This window comes from Malaya genurostris, chromosome 2 (genome assembly GCF_030247185.1).
Source record: "Malaya genurostris strain Urasoe2022 chromosome 2, Malgen_1.1, whole genome shotgun sequence".
NCBI lineage: Eukaryota > Metazoa > Arthropoda > Insecta > Diptera > Culicidae > Malaya > Malaya genurostris.
In genome coordinates this window covers 318,404,249-318,430,562 of record NC_080571.1, presented here as the reverse complement: position 1 = coordinate 318,430,562, position 26,314 = coordinate 318,404,249, and the positions used below count along the sequence as shown (strand labels likewise).

The 26,314-nt window shown below is 36.8% G+C and overlaps 1 protein-coding gene and 1 non-coding gene across 4 annotated transcripts in view; one reads left to right on the top strand and one right to left on the bottom strand.

The window, feature by feature from the left end:
* LOC131431246 (very long-chain-fatty-acid--CoA ligase bubblegum) overlaps positions 1 to 26,314 on the bottom strand; it is an 89,951-nt gene that overhangs the window by 14,370 nt on the left and 49,267 nt on the right. For all 3 annotated transcript variants that reach the window (XM_058596847.1, XM_058596848.1, XM_058596846.1), the window contains exons 2-4: positions 17,070 to 17,416; positions 12,227 to 12,361; positions 11,850 to 12,060 (exon numbers count right to left, since the gene is read on the bottom strand). In XM_058596847.1, coding sequence (XP_058452830.1) covers positions 11,850 to 12,060; positions 12,227 to 12,361; positions 17,070 to 17,308 — 585 coding nt within the window. In that variant the 5' untranslated portion in view covers positions 17,309 to 17,416. The remainder of the gene's footprint in view (positions 1 to 11,849; positions 12,061 to 12,226; positions 12,362 to 17,069; positions 17,417 to 26,314) is intronic.
* Trnaa-agc (transfer RNA alanine (anticodon AGC)) lies at positions 16,894 to 16,966 on the top strand. Its single transcript has one exon. It is a non-coding gene; the product is annotated as a tRNA-Ala (tRNA).

The following is a 26,314-nucleotide window of genomic DNA, read 5'->3' as shown; positions in this document are numbered from 1 at the left end:
ACGATTCTCTAGAAAGTGTGAAAAAGTCTGAAAAATGGAAAATGGCAGCGCATCGCCGAACAATTGGCAAAAGAAAAGCACAATCGAGTTTCGATGGTGGCGATAACAGGTAGACGATTGCCAATGACTCCGGCCGGTGGTCCGGTTCATCGTTCCATCTTACTTGCGACGAATCGTTGAAAATTCAATCATTCCTTTCTTTTTTTCTATTTTTCGAAACCAAAAAGGCCAATGAAACACCTGTCAACATCCTCTTTAAAAAGGAATTCCAGATGAACAATGACCTATCGAGTACTAATTTCAACAAGGGACGAAAGAGAGAAAAACTTTTCCGTTTACTGATGTGATTAATTCTAGGTGAGTACTGTCGATTCACCCGGAATTTCTCTTCCCCATGAGGTTTGGGAAGAGACTTAAAAGATATTTCTTTCAGATAAAAGAAAAGAACTTAATAATGATATGAAAAGCAAATCGTGCTAATTGAAGTTTAAAGATTTTTTTCTCTGAGCAGCATAGCAGCTGTGTAGCATAAATGCATAATGAGCCCAGTTCTAATCTTTCGTTTAATGACCAAAATGTATATTAGAAGCAGAGGGTAAACAAGTTTTTCATTTACTGCAAACAATGGACATCAATTATCAGGTGTACAACTTTGCTTCCGCCGTTTTTCGATACCGGCTGAGGCTGGTTAAAATACATAGATGATAATACCTTTGAAGTGAGTGTGCACAATGCCTAACGATTATTCACGCTCGAAAATGTCTGTTTATGTGCCCAATTCTCGCCATTTGAGGGAAGTTTTACTTTTCTGTTACAATTCGAAAAAATGCAACTGAAGCGCATCGAATGCTTTCAGAAAATTACGGTGATGCAGCTCTGAGTAAAAGAACGTGTCGGGAGTGGTTTCAACGTTTTAAAAATGGTGATTTCGATGTCGAAGACAAACATGATGGTGGAAAAGAAAAAACCTTCAAAGATGAATAACAATTTACTACGAGCTCTTAAAACTGGGTGAAACCATCACAGGAAATCGCTACCTAACGCAACTGATGCGCCTTAGTCGCGCGTTAGAAAAAAAGCGGCCACAATATCAAGATCGACATGGCAAAGTCATCCTCCAACACGACAATGCTCGGCCTCATGTCGCAAAAGTGGTGAAAAAGTACCTGTAAACGCTGAAATGGGAAGTCTTGCCCCACCCGCCGTATTCCCCAGATGTCGCCCACTGACTTCCACCTATTCCGTTCGATGGCACACGGCCTGGCAGATCAACATTTTCAATCCTTCGAAGAGTTGGAAAAATGGATTGCTTCATGGATAGCGTCAAAAAAGGACTCCTTTTTTCGAGCCGGGATCCGAAAATTTCCGGAAAGATGGGAGAAAGTTGTCGCTAGCGACGGACAATACTTTGAATAATACATCTGTAAGCACTTTTTTCTCAATCTTTAAATTTTGGAAAAAAACGGCGGAAGCAAAGTTGTATACCTAATATATGTCATGAGAATTGAAAAATTTTAGTTTCACATTTCAAAATTTGGTGGCATAAGATCACAACGATATGAATTTGTTTCCATGTTTTATTTTATACTGGACAGTCTTCATTAATCTGTTCTGCGAGTTCTGCCATATTTTTGTTGCTTTCTTTAAGTTCGATTCTTTCCGCTATTTTTCTTCTATCTCGGTAGTATTTCGATGAAATGCATTACTTCTGTGGCCTCTTCATTCCATCATATATTCACCTCTGAAACTTCTCGAGTTCACTTTTTCAATATGTTTTAGCCGTCGGTATCCATTTGAAGGCGTTTCCAATTATCTGCACATGATTCTCATTCTTCATCGAATTTCTGTTGATTGTATTGTTCATCCCATGAAACTTCTATCCCCATCGGGGTGAAGACGAATAAAGACTGTCCCAGAAAGTATGGACGCAACCAACAATCGAATGGTTCAGAATCAGTCAATTTTTATGGCTGCGTCCTGTTGTTTACACTCTTCTCTAACCACTTGTGCAGTTGTTTATTCGTTTTCATTAGTTTGTTTCGAAATGCGTGGACTTTCAGCAGAACAACGTCGAAAAATTGTGTACAAATGGTGCACAGAACGCGGACTGTCACTGAGAAAGATAGCAAAAATGGAAGGAGTAAGTGAAAAAGCCGTGCGAAATGCAATCAGGAAGTTCGGTGAGGATAACACCAAAACAACCAAAACGTAGTCCGAAACAAAAAGCATCGATCAGGCCGAGGGTTCGAAAGCTGTACAATACAATTCATGCTGGAAATTTGAACTGCATAAACATAGGCGACGAAACCTACGTGAAACTCGATTACAATCCACAATATTATACGGTGCGAGAAGGGCAAGTGTTAAACCAGTCCGAGACATCGATTGAACTGGAAAAATTAGGTAAGAAAGCTATGGTCTGTCAAGCAATTTGTAGCAGCGGTAAGATTTCGAAACCTTTCATCACCACTGCTTCAATGAACAGCGAAATATACATCAAGAAATGTTTACGAAAACGACTTCTACCCATGATTCGAAGCCACAAGAATCCTGTTGCCTTCTGGCCAGATCTTGCTTCTTGCCACTACTCGAAATCAACGGTAACATAGAATGGTACACTACCAAAAATGTCACTTTTGTCCCAAAAGACATGAATCCACCAAATTTCCCACAACTTCGACCAATTGAGGAATCTTGGGCATTAACGAAGGCACATCTTAGGAAATATGTCTCGGCAGCCGAAACTATTCAACAGTTCGAAAAAGATTGGAAAAAAGTGTCAAAACTTGTCGCCAAGAAGTCTGCACGGAATTTAATGAGGAACGTTCGCAAGAAGGTGCGCCAGCTAGTCTACAATGGCTAAGTAGCAAATGTTGAGAATAATATTCTATTGTTGTAGTCTATTATTATCAGTATATCGAATAAAAATTTTTTTTTATTCAAAAGGTATTTTTATTCAGGCCTATTTGCGTACAAACTTTACGTGTGCCGAATTAGCCGATTTTTTAAATAGTGTATTTTTTGAAGTGGATCTCGTTGTCACTCTTTTTCTAGGAGGAGAGGAGCTTCCATTTCCCTCCTGCGAGAGTTGAGGGGCACTTTGTTCGTGACTCGTCTCGTCATCCATTGCCGCATCGGTGGTTTTGTTGTTGATTTCCGTCTTCTTTTCGTTTTCCTTGGTGTTCGCAGTCTTGAGCTCGTTGCTAGTTGCTGTAGATCCGCCTTGTTGTACATTGGTTGCAGTTGCTGGTTGGTTTGATGGTGAAACAGGAGTACTGCGCTCACTAGTTTCCATTGTTGAACGGTTGACCTTGTCTTTGGTTGAAGATGTCCTTTTCGCAGTTTCGGTGCAAGGTTTACCGTAGTGTGCAGGTTGTTCACAAAACTGGCATGTAACCAGCTGATTTTCATAGGTAATCAGCGTTTTATACGGATGTGTCCCACCTTGACCACAAATGATGTAAGATGGAATTGCTTTACGTAGTTGCATACGTACCACTCGCACGCCATTCCGGATACCGGGGAAAAAATTCCGCCATAATTCCCTTTCGATGGAAAGGATTGCACCGTACCGCGACATATTCTCCCGAACGTACTGATCGGTGATCTGCGGGGGGAGGTCATGCACGCGTACTTCTATGGCATTGTCCACCATGTGCACAGGAATTTTGTATTCAATGTTATCACACTCAACACTGTGCACCTCATTGTTAACCGAAGCGAATGCAATTGCATCGCTTTCACGTTTAAACATAATGTACACACAGTTAGACGCCTTGTTGAATTGAATCTCAGTTACTTTATTAGCGTCTAGATGCATTCGTTCTTCAAGTAAGATTTCAATTTCATTTGCTGCTGGTCTAACTTTGCAACGCTTGAAATCTATACAAATTGAATTTGGTCTTGTAGGCCAAGATTCCGGCTTTGTTAAATCGTATTTGACCATTCCGTACACTCTATTGTTCACTGTACTGTATTGTCTTTGTTTCTGTTGTTTCGACCGTAAATGATTTTCGACTGCGTCGTGTGAGATGCGAGCACGAACTGATCGAATAAAATTTGAATATCTAACACTTGTGAATTATTTACAGCGAGATCAAAGTGCGTTCATACTTTCTGGGATAGTCTTCAAACATTCCCATCAAATGAAAATATGGAACATTGACTGCAAAGCACTTCTGATATCTCTTCAATTTAGGAATCATTATCCTAGTTTTTATTTCTGATTTGCTGGGTGAGTGATGTTTTGAACTTTGTTTGTCAAGTCAAAATTTTCTTTTACGAGACACGCAATCTATTTTTTACACGGGTTGTCAGTGAAAAACTTATCAATGCACCAATAGGTTGATTAACACCGGGTATTATCTATCATGAGTGATCTACAGCAGAGCTTAAAATTGTCACGCATTCTCAATGAAAGAAACCTTTCCAGCAATCTCATTTTCAATGTTTTACTGTCTAATTCGTAAATGACCGACACCAAAACAAACGAAGAGAGACGAAGCATTTTTGTTTCTCATCGAAAAAATGAGAGAGCATAATTGTCAACGTCACTCTTTCCTCTGTGACAAGACGAAACCAACCTAACGTCTTCAGGTAGCAACAGCAGAATTTCAATTCTCATTCTTTCATCTTTGTATTGAAAATATGTGACGCTTGGCTATAAAAAGTGACTAAAATATGACAAATCGAAGTAATTACATCCTAGAACTTCTTTGGAAACCAAAACTACTACAAATTCGAAAGTTAAAACTTATTGTGAAACCTTTTTCTGCCGTTTTCAATTCTCACAGCTATGGTTGAATATCGACACTGCATAATATGGGATTTTTACTGAAAACTGCAAATGACTGAAACGGCAAATGAAAGAAAAAACATAATTTTGAAACTACTGTCCCGCTTATGTCATCGACTGGACATGGATTTCGTTCTCATAGTTTGCAAGCGAAGTTGAGAGTGACTGTAATTTCTTGTCATTTTCGTCTATTTTTCAGTCAATGAAAATGACTTTTATTAGCTCTGATCTTCAGTAGCATACTGCGAATAATTTTCAACCCCTGATAAATAATTTTTTTTAACTTGCTCTTCGCGTGAGTGAGGTTGTAAATCAACTCCAATAACAAATAAATATTATTTCTGGTTAAAAATTCTTAATGCATTTTTGAAATCTATCAACAAGTACAAAATTAAATCAAATTGCCGTTCAATGCTACTTCGAAAAAATCGGACAAAAAAACTCCTGTTACCACAGTATTGAGAGTCGCCTTGTTAGATTGTATTCTCGAGCAGCACTGTTCCGGTTACTATGCGTTAGTTTGCGAGGAATCCCAATGATATGTATAAACAAGTAAATTAGCAATTTGAAGGAACTTGTTTATCAAAATTGTACCACACATTTAACTGTACCTGAGTAACTCGTAATGTCAAAGCGAAATCGTTTGAAAAATGTTTGAAACCGGTAACCTAGACCGAAAAAGTGTTGATTTTAAATAACAATCACCGTAACCTTGGTTACACAACTTCAATAAATATGATTGAATGATTGTGTCACTGTGAAAAGAAAAAGCATCGATGATCTGCGTACCTTCATCATCGATGATTTTACGTACAGCGACTATCCCATACACGGTACCGGAAAACTACCTAATTTTAAGTACTTTTCACCTAACTACAGGGCTTCGTTCAATATACCAGTTTTAGATGAAGTGACTGCAAAGAAGTTGGGTGGTTTTGCTCTTTGTGTTTTGACAACAATCGAAAGAAAGAATGAAAGAAAATATTCAGAAAAACTGAAAATGCAGTAAAAAGCAGTCAAATAATAGATATTATTGTTTTCTTCTGTAGAATTCCAATATAGGAAACCAAAAAACCGAACAGTTTGGCAGTGGAATTTCCCCACGGAATTTCACCAAATTGATTTCCGAAATCGACCTGACTTCAACTGGAAATCGCCGTTAATGCGAAGGCTGATGATCACCATAATGGAAAACAACAGCAGCTTACGGAGTAATCGAACGATAAGCTTTTCACAGCAATGCGGGTGAGAGATTCTCGTTAAACACGGTACATGTCACTAGGCTAAAGCAACAAAAAAAAACGAAAAGGTTCCGCAGTCAGCCTTTTAGAGACAAACACACACACACACGAAATCACAGCTGGTGACTGCAGTGCGTAAAGGCTTCTTGACAAATGGGACGGAAAGTAAAGAATATACGACGACGATAATAATCGAGGTGATGTTCTGAAACCAATACCGCATACATCACATCGTTCAATCAATGTTAAAGTACTTTCAAGGGCAAGAAGGTAAATCCGCATTCCAATAGTAAAGAGAAAGTAAATTTATGTAATTATTATTTCTGCAGTTACTGGACTAACTTGCTTTGCATCATACACTCAAAAGGCCATCCACACAAGCTTCCGAGAAAATAGCAACAAAATAGAAAGATACGATAGAAGTTAAATAAAGATTGTCGACCCACTTTCAGCTACCGGTGCTAGCAGTATAAACACCCACCACCCCCTGTTAGTGCACTGTACCGCGAAAAATCCCAATTTATTATTTTGTCTTAAGTGCTCAGGCCAACGTTAGTCGTTTTGCGACGGAAGGACATTTTATAGCATCACATACTTTAAAAATTTACGGAAGCAGACAAAAAGTGAAAGTGTGATATAGCAGTGCTGATATTAATGATAATAACGTTGATGACGATTAAGATATCCTGACCAAAGCGATAAGGGTATGCTTTTTCACAAACTGAAAATTTAGAGCAGGCAGCAAATATTTACCAATTCCTCCTATGCTGTCTACAAACAACCTAGAGAGTATTCTATATCAATTGCTATTTCTTATTCGGATTATTATTATGGAAATGGATTCAATAAATTTCAATTTTAGTTGCACAAGATGAATTTTAATGAACGACGTTTTTCCCTGAAATTGTTGGGTTTGAAGTTTTATAGTCTAGCGGAAGCTTATTGAATGCGAATCAGCTGTTTAAAATAACGAACGTGAGAAGAAACGTATGCTACTTATCTATCACAACTATCGCCGCTGGTCACTGAGTACTACATTCGAGATGACATGTCGCAGTACGCAGAGATTCTTTCCGTCGAAAGGAAAGTGTGGAAGGGAGTGCGTGTGATACGTACACGACTACATAAAGCGATTCCCTCTTACATGAAATTTGGTGCGAGGCGTCCTTGTAAATCACTAGTAGCCTATGACACTCTGTAAACAACCTAATCACTGTGGTAAGCATTGCATTGAAACTCCGAAAAAACATAAAAAAAACAAACAGCAACGGCATCTGTCAACTCCAGTGCTTCTAATCCAAAATAAAACGAAACCAATTCAGTCACCGAACATTCTTCATCTATTAATGAATCATATGAAACTGAAACCAAATCAATCTCCGCTTTACAGAAATAAGAATGCCTCTTTCCTGAGCAAACAGGTAACTACTAGAACCAGCAAAAGGTTATTTCATTGATATTATTTACACAAAGTGTTGTCAATACCGTCAATCGAATTAGCTCACAAGTGGTAGATATTCAATTTTTTTTTTTCGATATACTGATAATATTAGACTACAACAACAGAATATTATTCTCAATATTTGCTACTTAGCCATTGTAGACTAGCTGGCGCACCTTCTTGCGAACGTTCCTCATTAAATTCCGTACAGACTTCTTGGCGACAAGTTTTGACATTTTTTTCCAATCTTTTTCGACATGTCATGTTTCCTAAGATGTGCCTTCGTTAATGCCCAAAACTCCTCAATTTTTCGAAGTTGTGGGAATTTTGGTGGATTCATGTCTTTTGTGACGAAAGTGACATTTTTGGTAGTATACCATTCTACCATTGATTTCGAGTAGTGGCAAGAAGCAAGATCTGGCCAGAAGACAACAGGATCCTTGTGGCTTCGAATCTTCGGTAGAAGTCGTGTTTGTAAACATTCCTTGTTGTATATTTCGCTGTTCATTGAAGCAGTGGTGATGAAGGGTTTCGAAATCTTACCGCAGCTACAAATTGCTTGCCGGACCATAGCTTCTTACCAAATTTTTCGACTTCAATCGATGTCTCGGACTGGTTTAACACTCGCCCTTCTCGCACCGTATAATATTGTGATCCCGGCAAGGATTTGTAATCGTAATCGAGTTTCAGGTAGGTTTCGTCGTCCATGATTATGCAGTTCAAATTTCCAGCAAGAATCGTATTGTACAGCTTTCGAACCCGCGGTCTGAGCGATGCTTCCTGTTTCGGGCTGCATTTTGGTTGTTTCTGCTTCTTATAGGTTCGAAGATACAAACGCTCTTTAGCACGAAGAACATTTGACTTCGAAGTGCCCACTTTTTTGGCCACATCCCGAACTGAAACCTCCTTCTTTTGCTCGAATGCCTTCAGTATACGTTTATCCAACTGAGGGTTAGCAGGACCTTTTTTTCGATCCGTTTTCGGTTTATCCTCAAAGGTGTTATCCTCACCGAACTTCCTGATTGCATTTCGCACGGCTTTTTCACTTACTCCTTCCATTTTTGCTATCTTTCTCAGTGACAGTCCGCGTTCTGTGCACCATTTGCACACAATTTTTCGACGATGCTCTGCTGAAAGTCCACGCATTTCGAAACAAACTAATGCAAACGAATAAACAACTGCACAAGTGGTTAGAGAAAAGTGTAAACAACAGGACGCAGCCATAAAAATTTACAACAACATGACGCAGCCATAAAAATCGCTAGGATAAGTTTAACGTCCTAAATGGGGAAACATTGAAAGAAATTTAAAACGAATTCAAATACTTCCCTGTGAAAAGGTTTGAAGGTCTCTTCCACAGCTCTACGATCAATATCAATTAGTATAATGTCGTCGACAAAGCCAACAAGCGTGTGATGTTTACTCCAGCAATGTGCAGCAGGTCATCAGGATTAACATACTTCTATTAAAATGAAGATTTGTACACGTCTTCAGTATGACAAACCATTCGTTTTTTCACGAATGGAGAGATTAATCCAACTCAAGAGTGACTTTTAAAAAGAGCGAATGTATGCACTTTTTCCATACCACTGTAGCTTGAAAAACTGGTAATTGTAAAAAATGGTGACGGAGAACAAGTTTTAGGAAATCTCTTGGGCACTCGAAAAAAAATAAACACTGAAAAAAAACATTCACTTTTTCGAAAATATTAAAATGTACCGAAAAATTCGAATTGATAAACGTCTCCAGAAATTAACATCGTTTCAACAAGTCGGCTACTTCTAGGCGAAATGTCACTATGAGTAAATTTATAGCTTTTTATTGTTTCAATGACTACTTTCCATCAAAAACTTAGAGCTGGGAAAATTCCTAATAGTTATTGTTGTTGTAGCTTCTTCACTTTTCAATCCAAACCAATAAAATTTACAACAATTTTTGATTTTAAATGTAAGTTTATAAAAAACAACTTGAAATTATTTTAAAAAAAATCTTAACCCACCTTGTGGTGTGATAATGCCTTTCTCTTGCCATTTGAATTGTATCTTTAGAACATTTGTAAGATTCTATTCTAGTATGGTGAGCTTATCAAATAGCCTAATAGTAGCTTTCAAACGAGTCTAAGTTATTCGAGAAATCAATTCTGTTACCTTCAAGAAACTTTGTTACATTGAATAATACTAGGATTTGCAGGTTATGTCTCATATAACATTACATCTCTCGAGTCAGAAATGCTGGTTTTAACCCTTCCAAATTTAATTGACATTGTTAGCTTTCAAATTAGTTGATACATCTTCGAGAAAATTAAGCCGATGAAAAATGATCTTCTAATTCGATCAATGGTCCAATAGTAGTTTTCAAACGAGCCTAAACTTGTTGGAATCGGCTCAGCCGCCTCCGAAAAAAATTTTTTTTTTTATTTTGAAAAGTGCACACGAATATCAATCAACCGGAAGTCGCCATCTTGGATTTCCAAAATACCTCAAACATCGTTTTCCGGATTCTTTAAATCCGTTTCAAAAATACCCATATTGTAGAAGTTTCCATGGAGTCGGAAATCGCTTTCGATGTATGCCAAAACCTCTTTTTACGAAGTAGGTTCGTAAAAAAAGTTTACGTTATTTGGGATTTGGTTCGTAAAAAGAGTTACGTAAAAAGAGGTAACGTATAAAAAGTGTTCGTAAACGGAGGTTTGGGTGTATAGTCTAAAAAAAGTCGAAATTTTTCTAAGTGTTAGAGAGTAGATTCAAAAATAAATTTCGGGATAACTCGAGTTCTCAACGTTTCATACATTTCTAAGACAAAACAAGAAAACTGCGAAACTTCGCGTAAAAAAACTGCGTAACTTCGGAAATCCGCGTAAAAAAGCTGCGTATAAAAACCGCGTAAAAAGACCTTAGGTTGATTGTGTGTGCTATTTGAAGTGTTCAAGCCATTTAGAACGAAAGTAATATTTTTGGTGGTTTACCATTCTTCGTTTTATTGCTAGACTCTGATCAGGAAACAGTGCCTTTTAGAGTCATTTTTGTAACCATTCCTTGATGTATATTTCGCTGTTCATCAAAGCAGTTGTAATGAAAGGTTAAGAAATTTTACCGCAACCGAAAACAGCTCACCAGACCATAGATCTCCCAACACATTTTTCTCTAATTGGCCGGCGCCGGTTCGATGCTTATTATTTCGGACTGAATTTTGACTGCTTCTACTACTTTTAGATTTAAAAGATTCGAAATGGTCTTTTTCAGTTGAAAGTTAGTCTTGTCTGGTGTCGTCATCCTTTGAAAAAGACCATCCGAAAGAGCTAGTTGAGTATTTCTTCATGTGATACCCAACACAATACTTGTGGTAGTTGTATTGATCGCCTCATGCAATTGCTTCCAAACTACGTTTCCGTTTTGCATATATGTAATCCAGAGCAATTGTAGTTTCTGCATTCGAACACTTTTCACCTTCATGTTTCTCACTGTTGGTTGTGTAAAATTCCACACTGATGCAGGTATGCACGGTACATCAATTCCGAAACCAGCAATATATCTTAATCGTTCCCGAAAGAACCGTGTTGCGTAACATTCAAAATTCCAATTTGCTCTGGAGTCGAACCCCATTTTTTTTTCAACCATCCACGGCGAACAGTAGTATGTACATACAAACGGATCAGCGAGAGATGAAAGAAAAACCTTTCAATTTTCGTCTAACTTTACAGAAGTACGTTTATTGTTCTTACTTCTGGGACGTGTTTTCAAATTCCATCAGCAGAAACGAAATATCGTCTACTCCACCTAGATCGGATGATAAAAGATGAATGAGAAGGAAATGAACCGGTGCCGGTTGCATCACATCTCGGGATGAGCCAGCGCTAGCAAAGTTACCCAGCACCGTCGTCACATTAACATTCTTGCCGGGGAAAAGCGATGTCGTCTCATCGAGGAAACTTGTGCAGGTTCACCTACCAGCATAATAATGTTTTCTTTGGTTGAGATAACATTCCATGTCATCAGGATTTTTGTAATTTGCCATAACTATTTAAAGTCAATATTTTGTATTAAATAAATCACTTCAAATTCGAGTTTGATTACTGGGTGCATTTGAGGTAATCTTGCGAATTCTACGCTAATAGAAACGGTAAATACCAAATATCAAGCCAAACATGCTCTGACCATGACTGTCACCAGTCCTTATCAAATTCCACTGGACTCGTGTGTGTGTTCTCGACGATAAATTATCTTGTTCACTTTCTACAACATTAAATACTCAATACGCCGGTAGCACAACTTTGTCTCGTTTTTCGCTGTTACCGTGAAAAAGCCACCAGGGTACACTTTGGCAAAAAAAAGGATCGAATTCATCCCCGACACGGGTTAGGTAGATAACTCACCCGGTAGTATCCGTCTTCCTTCTTCACGTACGGCGCATACGGGCCCAGCGTTTGGATGACGGCCTTCAGATGTGGTAGGTTGCCTTTGATTGAATGGACTTTCTCCATCTGCTTGGCATCGTCTACAATCACAATATTGGTGCGGGAACTCTCCAGCACGTGCTGTGTCGATTCGGCCGAATTCGTCGTGTACACACCGGTGATAATACCACTGGGATGAGGAAGAACCAGTACAAACATGGAATGGTATGGAAAAAAAGAGAGCGCGATAATGGGTAAGAAGATTGATTATCATTTAGCGCCCGTCATTCAGCCCTTCCGGGTGGTTTGTCTTTCGATACGGCATTACGTTGACAGGCTGAACCGGTGACACTTACCCGGCATGAATGGCAGCCAGCTCAGAGATGAACCACTCGGGACTGTTGAATGCCAGAACGCTGACGGTATGATGCTCCTCCAGACCAAGTTTGATGAACACTTTGGCCATCTTATCTACTCGCTCCTTGTACTCCCTGAAACAGATAAGATCATCGATTAGTAATTGAAATTCTGCACCAATTTATTGAAGCCAGGATATTTATTTTGTGGCTTAGAAATGACGAAAAATGCTGAATTATATTCGAACCATGTATTCTGAAATGTGTTAAAAACTTTCGATTGCAAGGATAAAAAAATCAAAATCTATTTTCCCTAAAACTTTATTATAAACAAAAATTTACAATTCTAATAGCTAACCTGAAGAGTACGATCAGTTAAATAACTTTGAATCATTTTGATCAAATAAATAGGAAACTGGAAATCAGACATTTTTGCTATTAAACCTTTGTGCCAAGCACTGTCGAATGCTTTTTCTATGTCTAGAAAAGCAACTCCAGTAGATAACCCAGAAGATTTATTTGCTTTTATCATGTTCGTTACTCTGACAAGTTGATGAGTAGTTGAATGTTCATGACGAAATCCAAACTGCTCTGGTAAAAAAAAATGAATTTTCATTTATATGAGACATCATTCTCAACAAGATATTTTTTTTCAAAAAGTTTACTGATAGAAGAAAGTAAGCTAATTGGTCGATAACTTGATGTTTCTGATGGGTTTTTATCAGGTTTGAGGATAGGAATTACTTTAGCGTTTTTCCATCTTTTTGGGAAGTAAGCTAATGAAAAACACTGGTTGAAAATTTTAACCAGGAGTCTCAAGGCAACATCGGGAAGATTTTTAATAAGAATATAAAAAATTCCATCATTACCAGGAGCCTTAATGTTTTTAAGTTCAAGGACTCACAACGTTCAAATTAAAATTGTGGACACTCTCGAACTGCTGAGCAAGTTTTTGAGCTTTTTCGCCATTTTTAAGAAGTATTTGATTTCCTTCCTTGAGAGCAGGAATTGGTTTCTGAGGTTTCTTAAGAACCTTAGAAAGTTTCCAGAAAGGTTTAGAATATGGTTTAATTTGTTCAACTTCTTTAGCGAAATTTTCATTTCGCAAAAGAGTAAATCTTTGTTTAATTTCTTTTTGTGAATCCTTAACTATGTTTTTCATAGCAGGATTACGAGAACGTTGATATTGTCGTCGACGAACATTCTTCAACCGAATGAGCAGTTGAAGATTGTCATCGATGATAGGAGAATTTAATTTAGTTTGAGCTTTGGAAACTGAGAGATTTCTAGCTTCGATAATATAATGATTCAAATTATCAATTTCTGTCCGAAGAATTTTTTAAAATAGTTTCATGATCCACATGATTTTCAATGTGAGATCTGTAATCCAACCATTTAGCTCTATGATAGTTGAATATAGAACTAATTGGATTAAATAAATTGGAAAGTCTGAATGTTACAGGAAGATGATCTGAGTCAAAGTCAGCATGTGTAATCGGTTCACTCCAAATGTGACTTTGATCTGTTAGAACCAGATCAATTGTAGACGGGTTTTTCACGGGAGAGAAACCAGTCGGATTACTGGGATGAAGAACTGTGAAGTAACCAGCTGAGAGTTGATTATGAAGTATTTTACCATTACTGTTATTTTGCCTACAATTCCACTGAACATGGTTAGCATTTAAGTCCCCTATTAAGAAAAATTTCGGTCGATATCTTGTGAGTTTTTGCAAATCGCCTTTAAAGAAATTTAATTGTTCGCCGGTGCATTGGAATGGCAAATATGCTCCAGCGATGAAATAAAGTCCATGAATGGTTTCAACTTCGATTCCCAAGCTTTCACTAACTTTAGTATTGAAAGAAGGTAAAATTCGATGTTTAATTTGCCGTTGGGTAAAAATGGCTCCACCACCCATTCCAGTAAACCATTACTTTTACTTGGATTACTTTTCAATTTGACATTTGGTTTAAGAAAAGTTTCTGACACAATGGCAATATGAATTTTGTGAACTTTGAGAAAATTATAAAATTCATCTTTACTCGATTTCAAAGATCGAGCATTCCAATTTAAAATATTCAAGTAATTATTTAACATCACTGTTAAATTTTAAAATCATTATAATATTGTTTGCAAATTGCCATCCGATTTGAAATGCTTCAAAAAGTGATGAAGTCGAATTCATTCGGGTGATCATTTGAAAAAGTTGAGGTCATTTGAAAAAGTTGTAGGTAGATCATTTTATTTTCAGTTATATCGCCTAAATCAAAGTGGTAGATTTCTACCTATTATACTAGCATAACTGACATTAGAACAAGATGATGACGAGGTCGATCTACCTGTCAATAAATTGTTTTCGTTAGAAGACGAATTGGCAGGCGTACCTGTTTTTTGTTTTAAATTCGAAGAAATAAGTGCCTTAGAAGAATTAGGTGTGGCATTTGTAACATTTCAAATAATTGGATTTATGATTTCCATCGCAATTTGAACATGAAAATTTATCAGTGGTTTCATTCATTGGGCAAACGTCTTTCGAATGCGATTTACCACAATTCAAACACCGTATATCCATAAGACAATTTTTGGTTCCGTTGCCGAAGCCTTGGTAACGACGACATTGCGTTAAGTTTGCAACACGATTATGCAGTTTATAATGTTCCCAATGAATTTTAATGTGTAAAATGAAACGTACTTTTTCTAAAGTTTTCAAATTGTTTACATCACTTCGATTGAAGTGTATTAGGTAAAGTTCATGGGAAATTCCAGAGCGTGGTTTAGAAGTACCATTCGCTCTTTTTTTCATAAGTATTACTTGGGAAGGGGCAAAACCAAGCAATTCTTTTAGTTCATTTTTAATTTCATCAGTACTTTGATCATTTGATAAGCCTTTCAAGACAGCCTTGAAGAGTCTGTCTGATTTTATATCATATTGCACTCAACATTTTTACCCGTTTTACCTTTTTTTATATATATAAAAAAATAGGTATAGAATTCGCTCAAACTTTAGAAAAATTTTCCGAGGTCCGGAGGGCCGAATGTCAAATACCAATCGATTCAGCTCGACGAACTGAGCAAATGTCCGTGTGTGTGTATGTGTGTGTGTCTGTATGTGTGTTGTCAACTAAGAAGTCGATATCTCAGAGATGGCTGAACCGATTTTGATCAAACTAGTCGCAAATGAAAGGTCTCCCCGTCACCCAGAACGCTATTGAATGGTTTTGAGATCGGATGTTTACTTTTTGAGTTATACGAAGTTTTATGTCAAAATTTGCAGTTTTTTTAACAGTATCTGTCACAATTGACCTTGAAAACAGAATAAATTTTCAGACTTAGATTCCGCACGTTAATACCTATCCAATAAGCCATAGATTGTTAAAATCCGTCCATTTTTAACGGAGATATCGACATATTTGTGTAAGCGACTTTTTTCCCTATTCCAGCAGTAGAAATTTTGAGCGCTGTCTGGCAAAGAAATGCTAGGGAGCAACATAAAACACGGTGATACTTCCGGTTTCGGAGATACAGGGTGATTAGTTTAAAAATGTCTATTTCACATAAATTAATCTGGTTTATCGGGTTAACAGATTTGGATAGTCGATAACCAAATAAACTTATTTCATTTTTGGTTGTATTGTATACGATTCCTCAAAGATGTCTACATTGATTTTCAAACATTTTGAAACAAACGCAAGCTATACAGCTACTCAGGTGAATTTGTCTGACTTCGACTACACCGAATTTCGAATTCCGGTTCCAGTATCGAATCGTTTCTCAAAGCTCAATCGTTTTCTCAAAAAAGCCAAATCGAATTTCAGAAACAAAAGTTCAAATTAAAACAAATCCAATTTCATCCAACTCTGACTTCCGATTCTGGAATTGTAGGATGATGAATTTTAAAAATTCAAAGCGAAAATGACAACCCCGAAAAGCTTTAAAGTTGGACTCAAAACTATTGCAATTTATTCGTCATATGGCCATACGAATAGGTTTGGGTTTTACTGATTCCCGAATACCGGCTCTGGAAGTACCTTAAATTACCCTAAACTCTAAAGTGGAACTTACTGCGACATATCATGGAATGTTTAATCGATTGTCACATTTTTAGATCACAAATGCGATCCGATTTGCAGTTTCGACATTACAGAATTAAGCACGTTTTCGATACTATTTTTGTACAATTATTTCCCGAAACGAACGATACAGAGATTAGCGAAAAGTGTTTTCAACAGGACAAGTTAGAAAACAACAACTTGTAGTGCAAATTGAAATCTTCTGAAAGTCCTTCAACATGTAAACCTGCATTGAACTAGTTAGATAGTAGTGACACGCCTCGATCGAATCATGGCAGTAGATCTCGTGGATAATTTATGAACCGAAACATTAGCTATAAATAAATTGAGAGAGAGCAAAGTAATCTTTTTCGCTCTCGTCCTAGTGTTCAATGAACCGACACCGCCATACACTACCCACCCCACAATCGGCCCTAGTATTTTCGTCGCCAGGTTCCGCTTAGCTCGCACTATGCCGTACACCTCACTACCAGACACTTTTTGTCTGTACCTAAACCAGTTTACTGTGACCGAGGTATGCTTGCATATCAATCATTGAACCGTTCGAGGCGGCCCGCTGAGCCTTTCGACTGGCTACCGAACTGTAACACTTGTCAACTGGGGATGTAGCTCAGATGGTAGAGCGCTCGCTTAGCATGTGAGAGGTACGGGGATCGATGCCCCGCATCTCCATTCAATATTTTTTTGCAAGTCACAAATTGCACATATTCTAAACCGCACTGAGAATGGAACAACAAAACTAAATAATCGGGAAAATTAAGTCCAATTTACTCACCTGTACGTGATGCTCTGCCATTGTTTCTGATCATTCTTGTACATCATGGCCGGATGATCGGGAAAGTCACGTACGGTTCGATTCATCAGATCTGGTACCGAGAGGGGATCCATCGAGGAAATTCCTTCCTTGGTAATGCGCAACTTCACCGGCTGGGCAGGATCGGTTGTGGTGTAGTTTTCTGCCGGCAGAACCCGTCCAAACCGTTCGAACTTTTCTTCCTTGATTAAACCAGACATTTTTGCAAAACACTCGCTAACTGTTGGAACTGATTACAGCCTGTTGCTCGAATGTACTGCAGCTCTTCGAACAACTGTTTACCGCTACGGTTACTTGGATGATGAGATCTGTGATGATTGATAGAACGAGAAGGCACTCACTATTATAATTATAATGAAAAGTGTATGGGAGGTGAACAGAAAAATGAAACTATCATCTAATTTAAAACATTTTAAATTCTTTTCGAATTGTTATACTTGAATAGTAGAATCGTGATTGTTTCAACTCTAAAAATACCTAATTACCGTTTATTCTAACGAATAATTTTAGTATGGACAGTAATCACTGCCGTTTTAATTATAAGCTCCTATATAATAGTCATCCATGTGGCAGCCCGTACGATGTCGCTTAAAATGGGACTGTACCTCAAACATTAACAGTCATTCACAGTAAAACATGGAAAAATGTGACAAAAGCTCTATTGAGCTGCGTATCATCGATCCGATCTATAATAAGTCAAATTAATTCCTCCGCCAGTGATTGATTTATTCACAATCTCAATGACTGAGCTTGCAAAACAGACGTTTTATGACGACCCGCTGACGTTCTCGCTGCTGATTGGTAGACTGAGTGAGCTGATCCGCCGGTCTAGACACGTTTGCGATGCAACAAAATACGCACCGATGACGCTGTGTGCAACCCGACGTCAGAGTTAGCTTGCGACAAGGCGGAGCACAAATGACACGAGAATATATAACCTGGTGATTTTTATTTCAAACCGAAATATCTATGGCGGATTCAAATTCAGAATGAAACAAATGCCAAGCCTTACGAATATCAATATTTGAATTGAACATTTATAACCGTGAATATTTGGTTGGATATGACAAACGGCACTTCGATAACGCTGGTAATTATAAGAAAGCTCCCACCACTGAAATACACATCCGGGTGTATTTCGAGAGAGAGAGAGAGAGAGAGAGAGAGAGAAACATATCCGTATAATCGCTTCATACTGCCAAAAAACCGATAAAAATTCTGCTCGAAAATCAAAACCAATCCTCTACCTGCACATAATTTTTTTTATCAGTCATAAATTTGAATCGCTTCAATATAACCATTCAAGCAGTTGACAATAACAAAGCTGTTTGCTACAAAACGAGAACAAACGTCATTGGCGGAACTGTGGGCACCGTGTTATCAGCAAATGATTTGCCGTATCACACTGTTCACAATCAATTAAAAGAATTTCCAATGGTATGATATGCGGTATCAAAGTGGGCAAATCCGCCATGATGTTGCACCTATTTTCTGTACGCAAGCAACTTGATAAGGCCAATTTTAGATAGTTTAGGATAGTAGATTTTCAGATAAAATCTCGTACACTCAGGCAAAAAATATAAGGATTTTTAAAATGATATAGTATAGTTTTTAGTCACAACAATATCGTATGCGAATCATAAGACCGCCCTATGCAGTCACACAAAATGGAATTCTAGGAGCATTGTGTGAAATTTCTATGACTAACATAACTTCTCTGGAAGTTCTATATGGAAGATCTATAATAGAGCAGAAACTGGAACAAACGTATCCCCAGCAACCCGTTCTATTTTTATTCATTCGACCAGTTCTTCTTTGAAATTTACGATGGTCTACGATGCCGTTCTATTTTTTTTTATATTTGAAAAACGAGTAAAACACTGCTGGGGCTACCAGTTTTTTTGTTTGTTTCAGATTTAAATTTTGTAGGCATTACCTTGAGTTGTCGCGCACTGGTGGGCTGTAGGGACTAGTTCGGGAATTACTGTTGTAGATGGTAATAGAAGAAGTTTATTGCCTTCTATATCAAGATTAATATATTATAGACAAAAATATGTTTAGACCACAGCTACAGTTTCAGAGATGAAATTTTCATAAACTGGTAATGAAATGAGTTTATTGCACACTAGATAAAGATGAAAAAATAATGACGAAATTAAAGTTATTTTGAAAATGGATGGATTTTTTAAATAAATTGATATTTAACTTTATGAGAGTACTTAAAATTTCAAACAGAAAAAGTGCTAACCAAAAAAATGTTGAAGTTACTCCTGCCGTGCCAGAAATACAGCGCACAGTGGTTTAGACTGATAAAAACGTGAGCTTAATTTAGTAGCAGCCAAACCGTTCTTTTAATGCATATAGTTGCTTTTGATAAATTATTTACAAATACATATCGCGTAATCTGATTCTATTACTAACCATTCAAGCCACACTTTGACTAAACATATAATTATGATTTTTTCCTGAAGAGAGAGAGCAAAATGGTTTCTTGTACAAAGTTCTAGAGCCATTCAAAATAATTAACTTTGTCGAAAAACCAAAAGTCCAAGTCGCACCATTCCGAATATACAAAGCGTTTTTGCCTTTCTCATATAGAAAGGTTATGCAATCACTGTGAAAACCGACTTTTAAACTGAGGCCCGGAGGGCCGAGTGTCTTATACCATTCGACTTAGTTCGTCGAGTACGCAAAATGTCTCTGTGTGTGTGTATGTGCCTATGTGTGCATGTAACATTTTTTGCGCTAACTTAGATTCAAATGAAAGTTCTTGTGGTCCCATACAAAATTCCTGAATATTATTTGGATTCGACTTCCGTTTCCGGAATTATGGGGTAAAATGTGCAAAATATTATGAAAATAAGTGCACTAACTATTCTCAGAGATGGCTGAACCGATTTTCACAAACTTAGATTCAAACCCAAGTAACAATTCGAATGCCTAATGGTTTTGATTGTAATTTATAGGAGTTTTGTAATTGATTTTTCAATCACTACCTGTTTTATGACGACTATAATAAATGTCTCTTTTGACAAGTAATATCATAGTTTTTAAAGCTTCTATAAAACTTTTTACCCAGACTAACAACTGGACTAAAAATAAAACAATGTGTACTAGAATAAAACCAAGCAAACACTCTTAATATTGCTTTCAAACATTTTCTTTAAAACATTATTGTCAGTTAAATTCTTTCATAAATCTAGTTTTGTGTGTGTGCGTGTTCATTGGATGACAGTTTCACTCAGAGCAAATTTGAGGGTTCTAAAGTACATTTATGACACATTTCTTGTGGGCTGTGTGATTTATTGCTTCTTGGGTTAAGCGTAATTTGCATTAAAGAAAATTTCATGGCCGCCATTATGATGTCCTATACCGTAGCGTTTATTGACATCAAATATACTTCGAAATGCAAAAACGAATAAAAATGATGGGCTCTAATGATTCATTTTCAGAACGTATACACAAGTAATAATGCCACGAAATAGTTTTAAACAAAAATAACGAAGAATAACAAAAAATAATTTTCACAAATCATGGAGATTTTCGCAAAAACTGCATTTATTTCAAGGCGATTAGTTATAATTCTTATTTTTATCCAAACATTCACGATAAAAATAAAAGCGCATGAAGTTTTTACGTTCGGAAAAAACCACAAACTTGTAAATAAAATCGAATATATTCTTACTGGTTGCATTCAAAGCAGACATGACACACACATAGCCATGGAAAATATTATCAAAACGACAATTTAGTCATAGCGGAATTCATTCCTTCCGAATAAATTAAATGTGGATCGTAAAGCTGGTTTCAAAATTTTCTTGAATTTGGAGTTTTAACGCAGGTTTATGCTAATTCTTCACTTTGCTTTATAAACCTTATGAAGAATGGTCCACTTGGCAAGAACATGCTCTTCTAGAGGTTTTCAGTAGGCTTTCGTGGAGATTAAAGTTTTAATGCAAGATTTATTATGTAGCATTGAAGACAGCTACAAGTATTCATTAATATTAAAATTGTTACTTGGGAATGAAAGGTCTTGTAGTCCCATACAAAATTCCTGAATATTCTCTAGATCCGACTTCATGTTCCGGAGTTATACCCCATAATGTGCAAAAAAATAAAAATATGTGTTCTAACTTTTCTTGTAGATGGCGCGACCGATTTTCACAAACTTAGGTTCAAATGAAAGGTCCTGTGGTTTCATACGTAGTTCCTGAATTTCATCCGGATCCGGAAATATAGAATAAAGTGTGTTAAAAATTTTTTGCCATCACTGAAAAGGACGAAAAACCGTTAAAAGTTTTCTAAATCGACCTCAAATCTTCTCCAATTGATAGTTTTTATCAGTAGACGGTCAAACAAACCGTTTTCGGTTATTTTTTGATAATCGAAGAAAGTTATTTTGAAGAATACCACAGTATTATATATGATAGTATGATTGATATGAGAAAGGCATCATTACACCACTAGGTGGATTGAAACAGATTTTTTTCTTGACAACCCACTTAAAACCAGTTTTTCAATCATAACTTGTTTCGTGTTATTTTTGTATGCATACTTCGTATGGAATAGTTGTTGAAAATATGAAATCCAATCATTTTATTGAAGGTAGTGCAAAGGTTTATTCTTTCCTGACAGTTATACAACATTTAACCTTTTTACCCTTTTGATGGAAACACCGACTATCGAACGGAGCCTCGAAGACCCATAGTGTTATATACCATCGCCTCAGTTCGACGGGATCAGAAAATGCCTGTGTGTGTGTGCACACTTTTCGAAGATATTTTTACCGCTCAATTTGCTCAGAGATGACTGAACCGATTTCAACAAGCTTAGGCGTATTGGGCCATTGAGCAAGTTTGAAGTAAATGACTGCGACTTCTGGTACAGGAGATATGATTATATAAGTCAATTCAATCCAATTTCTCTAAAATACTTATCATAAATAACAAATACTTCTGCTATGCTCTTTTGAGTTAAATGTCTTCGAATCTACGAATTTCAACCATCCGCTCCGCATAAAAGAAGCGACCGACTAAGCTGGAAAATGTGGTAGAGCATATAATTATAGATTCCGGTTTTGTGCGAAAGCTCGGATGACATCATCATGGCATGCTGTAATTGGTTCGGGAAAACGAAGGTAAATTCAAACCGATTTTTCAGTGGTGTACGATTAAAATTAATTAGCCCGACAGACAACGTCTATTTTTATCCTGTTTTTAAGAACAGTTCTCGCATATCCGTACCACGCATTAAAAAACATGTTTTATTAACTAAAACTATACAAGTTGTATTAACATTTTTTTCTGGTCATTGTGTCAATATTTGGCATTGGCAGTGCAAGCAAAAATTTAGATAATGCAAGATAAACTGTCTTAGAATTTTGCGATTCGATCTCAGTTCTTCGCCAAAATAGCTTCCTTCAGAATCAAACGTATTCCTTCAGAATCAAACGTATATGCTATTTATACTCACAATTTTATCCGCCAAACCAACAACTTTGGGAAAACATTAGCTCTTTTGCCATGACTTTGACCAAAATCAGATATAGGCATATGCGAATTATTTAAATTGGAATTATCTCGAACGTACTGTGCTGAACGAGAAATTTCAGAATATTTCTCTCGGGTAGTTGGTAGAATTAAAACCTATAAAGTCACTGTTGGAGCTGTCTTCCATGGAAAAGTCTCCACCATACAATTAAATTGCAACAAGAGTTGACATGATATAAAAACCTGTTTTAATCCACCTAATTGTGTAATGATGACTTTCTCATATCTCTCATAGTCTTTTTATATATAAATGTGTGGATTTTCGCAAAATAATTTTGTTTGATTCATGAAACACAAAAAGGTTTATCCATCAACTAGTATAACCTACAGACTTACAGGTACTTCCGAAATCGGAATCTGGGAACCGGTACAATCGAAATCGGTTCGAGAAAAGAAAATGGGATATATTTTTGAGCCTATAGTCACAATATCCAGTCGTTAATCGAAAACCGGCCGACATCAATTTGTTTGGCCGTTCACTGACAATGACAATCGATGGGTATAGTTTTAAGGCAAGTTTAGAAATTAGTTTATCGCTTTTAGTAACGGGATAAATATTTTAATAACCTTCACCCTGTAATTCCGCAACCGGATGTCGGATCCGGATGAAATTCGGGTATTCAATATGGGACCACGATTTGTAATAATCGGTCAAACCATCCCTGAGAAAAGTGAGTGAGATCCATTTCGGAATATATGACCACTATTTCCGATGCTTCTGGAACCGGATACCGGGAATCAGGACAGCCAGAATCGGTTTATTTTATTTCGCCACTTTAAGTGAGGGTATCAAATTTTGAACACACTTTACCCTATAATTCCCGAACCGGAAGTCGCATCCGGATGAAACTTTGGAGTTTTGTGAAGGATTATGAAACTTTTCAAATAGCATATTTAGTAGGAAGATATGTGTGTTAAAACAATAAAATTACGCATATTGTTTTAGTGGAACAATTTCATTGCTAACGAATTGCCATACCCGCAAAAGAGACAAAGGACGCGGAAACGACTTCAAACATTATTTTCCGGTATCTACTTAATCATTAAACTCATTCTGAAAGTACCGATTTTGTAAAGGTTTTCCAGAAATATCAATACACATCACTTTTCAGCTTCTACTCACAAAATCCTCTCCTAAAATACTCTTACAATTGGTTTTCAGAAAGTATAGACTAAACGAATATGTAATATAATCGAATATATATTAGGCTTTCCTAGGGATACCGATAGACCGTAACTACCGATTTCTGAACGACCGCAAACGTCGTTTTTCGTCATCTACTCACATCCGTCCCGAAAATACCAATATTGTTAGGGGTATCAAGAAATCTCAATAAACCGGAGATCGTCATCTTACGTATTAAGACAACTCCAAACATAATTTTCCAGCACTTACTCTTCACTTATTCATATGACTAGGGTTTTCAAAATGCATTACACAAAACAAAATTTACTTGCGTAAACGTTTTTCACGAACTAACTCGATTTACAAACCTTCGTTCAGATCGTAAATAAAGGTTTGGATGCATGTCAAATGAAAAGGAAATGACTAAGGAATTCAGAACAGTTTTACACTATAATAAACTCAAAACATTTTCGGTTTTTGTCTCATTCCACAATGTGCTTCAATTATCTTCTACGAAAAACAAACACCGTCTCAATACGAACATATAACCCAATCACTTCCTAAACAACCGCAAGGTTATCTATCGAATCAATCATAGTAAATTTTTAAGCCTTCCTGGGTATGTGCTATTGACTCAAATGCTCTACTTTGCGTCTACGTCCCTACACAGACAAACAGACTAAACATTCGCTTCAAATTGAACTGTCATACACTGATGAGTCGAAGATGAAGCTAGAAACACAGTGCACATGTCCACTTTGAAAAAAAAATGGTGTAATATCTTTTCTGGGAAATTTGAATTCAAATTTTGGAAATAATTTTTACTTACAACCTGCCAACGAATAGTAAATCGACTCGCACTTTCACCTGTTTCATTTGACACTGCTTTCGTAAACAGTTTCATATTTTAAAATTGTTGACCTGGGAATCTTATTCTTTCGGTTTATTAAGTAATTGGTAACATCTCGGAAAACATTACAAATGCTCATATCAGAAAATTAGGTTTCTTTTTATATCCCTGAAGACTATTATTTCGACCTTGAACAAATCTACTGGAAGCTAGAAATGGACTGTTTTGCACTGAAAAATTTTAATCTGATTATTGCCCTTGAAGTCCTTAGTTTTAATAGGAAAATATGAGAACTAATTTTGTACAGTACGTTACACTAATCTGATTCTAAAATTCAACAGTTTAGTTCCGAATTCTGCATAAATTACTTTTGCCCACTAATATACATTGAAAACAATAGATAATATGGTGCCTACTATTCACATGTCTACTATTCACATTAATATGAGACGCTCATGACACTAATTCAGATATAGTTTTCGACCATTACTTGTGATATTAATGTATATTTTAAAATGTGTATCTGTACTAGTGTCGAAAATTGGGAGGATTCCGAGTGTTAGTAGGATTGTCCTGTACACTGATGAATCGAACTGTAGAGTTTTGTAGAAACCTCTACTGTAAACTACAAAACAAGCCAAAAGTTAACAGTAAGAGTTGATTATTTGCATGAAAGTCAATCATTATACTTCGCTACTAAAAGATTTAAAAAAACGACTGAAATACGTTATGATAACAACATTCGTGTGCTCGGAGTCTGGACACAGCCTACTTGTACGGATGCTTTGCTTCATCCGGCTGCTTTTGGGATTTGAATTTCTTACAGGGTTGTTCAATGGCAGTGTAGTTCTATGGATCGGAGAATGTTTGCAGGTTGACGTTCTGACACTTTTTCGCTAGTTCACCTACATTAGCTCATTTATCAGTCATTGTTGGATATACCAAGTTGAACAAGATTGATCAGTTAATAAAACTTATACCCGAGCTATACTTTGTTCGACAATCAAAACAATTTATAATCATGATAAGTTTTCCTGGAATATGTGGCATACTTCGTAGATAGTGCGATATGTATGGAAAATTGTTGCCATCTTGAACTGAATCATCCGTAGATAGCGTTTAAAGTATTACAAAGTCATAAAAGAAATATAAATGTATCTTGCAGCGTTACGTCCATTTGTCTCGAATGTATACTTCAATGAAAACATTGACTTAGGCAAGCTTAAAAAGATTGAAAAATTTAATTCAACACCACCGCACCAGTATCCATCGAAAGCAAAAGTATAACGGTAATCGTCACACTAGACTGATAAAATTTACAATCGAACAAGCAATTCGAGTGTTAAGTGCACCAGTAAATTTAATCTATATTTAATCACTCGGTGAGCATCGGAAACAGCTTAATATCTATTTATGTCAGTTTTATGGACCCAATAACTCTTTGGTGCAAACAAACTAAGAATCTAAATACTAGATTTTAGATTTCCAATTTATTACTTAACCATTAGACAAGAAAATGGCGTAGGTATGCATGCAAACAGCTTAGCCTCGGAAAGCTTATAAAATACGGAACTGCATAAGTAGCGCTAATGCCACAATGAAAATGCTAAGCAGGATGCGGGTGAGATCGAGAGAGACGAACCATGTCTCTGCTCCGGAAATGGAACGTGAAAAATTTAAG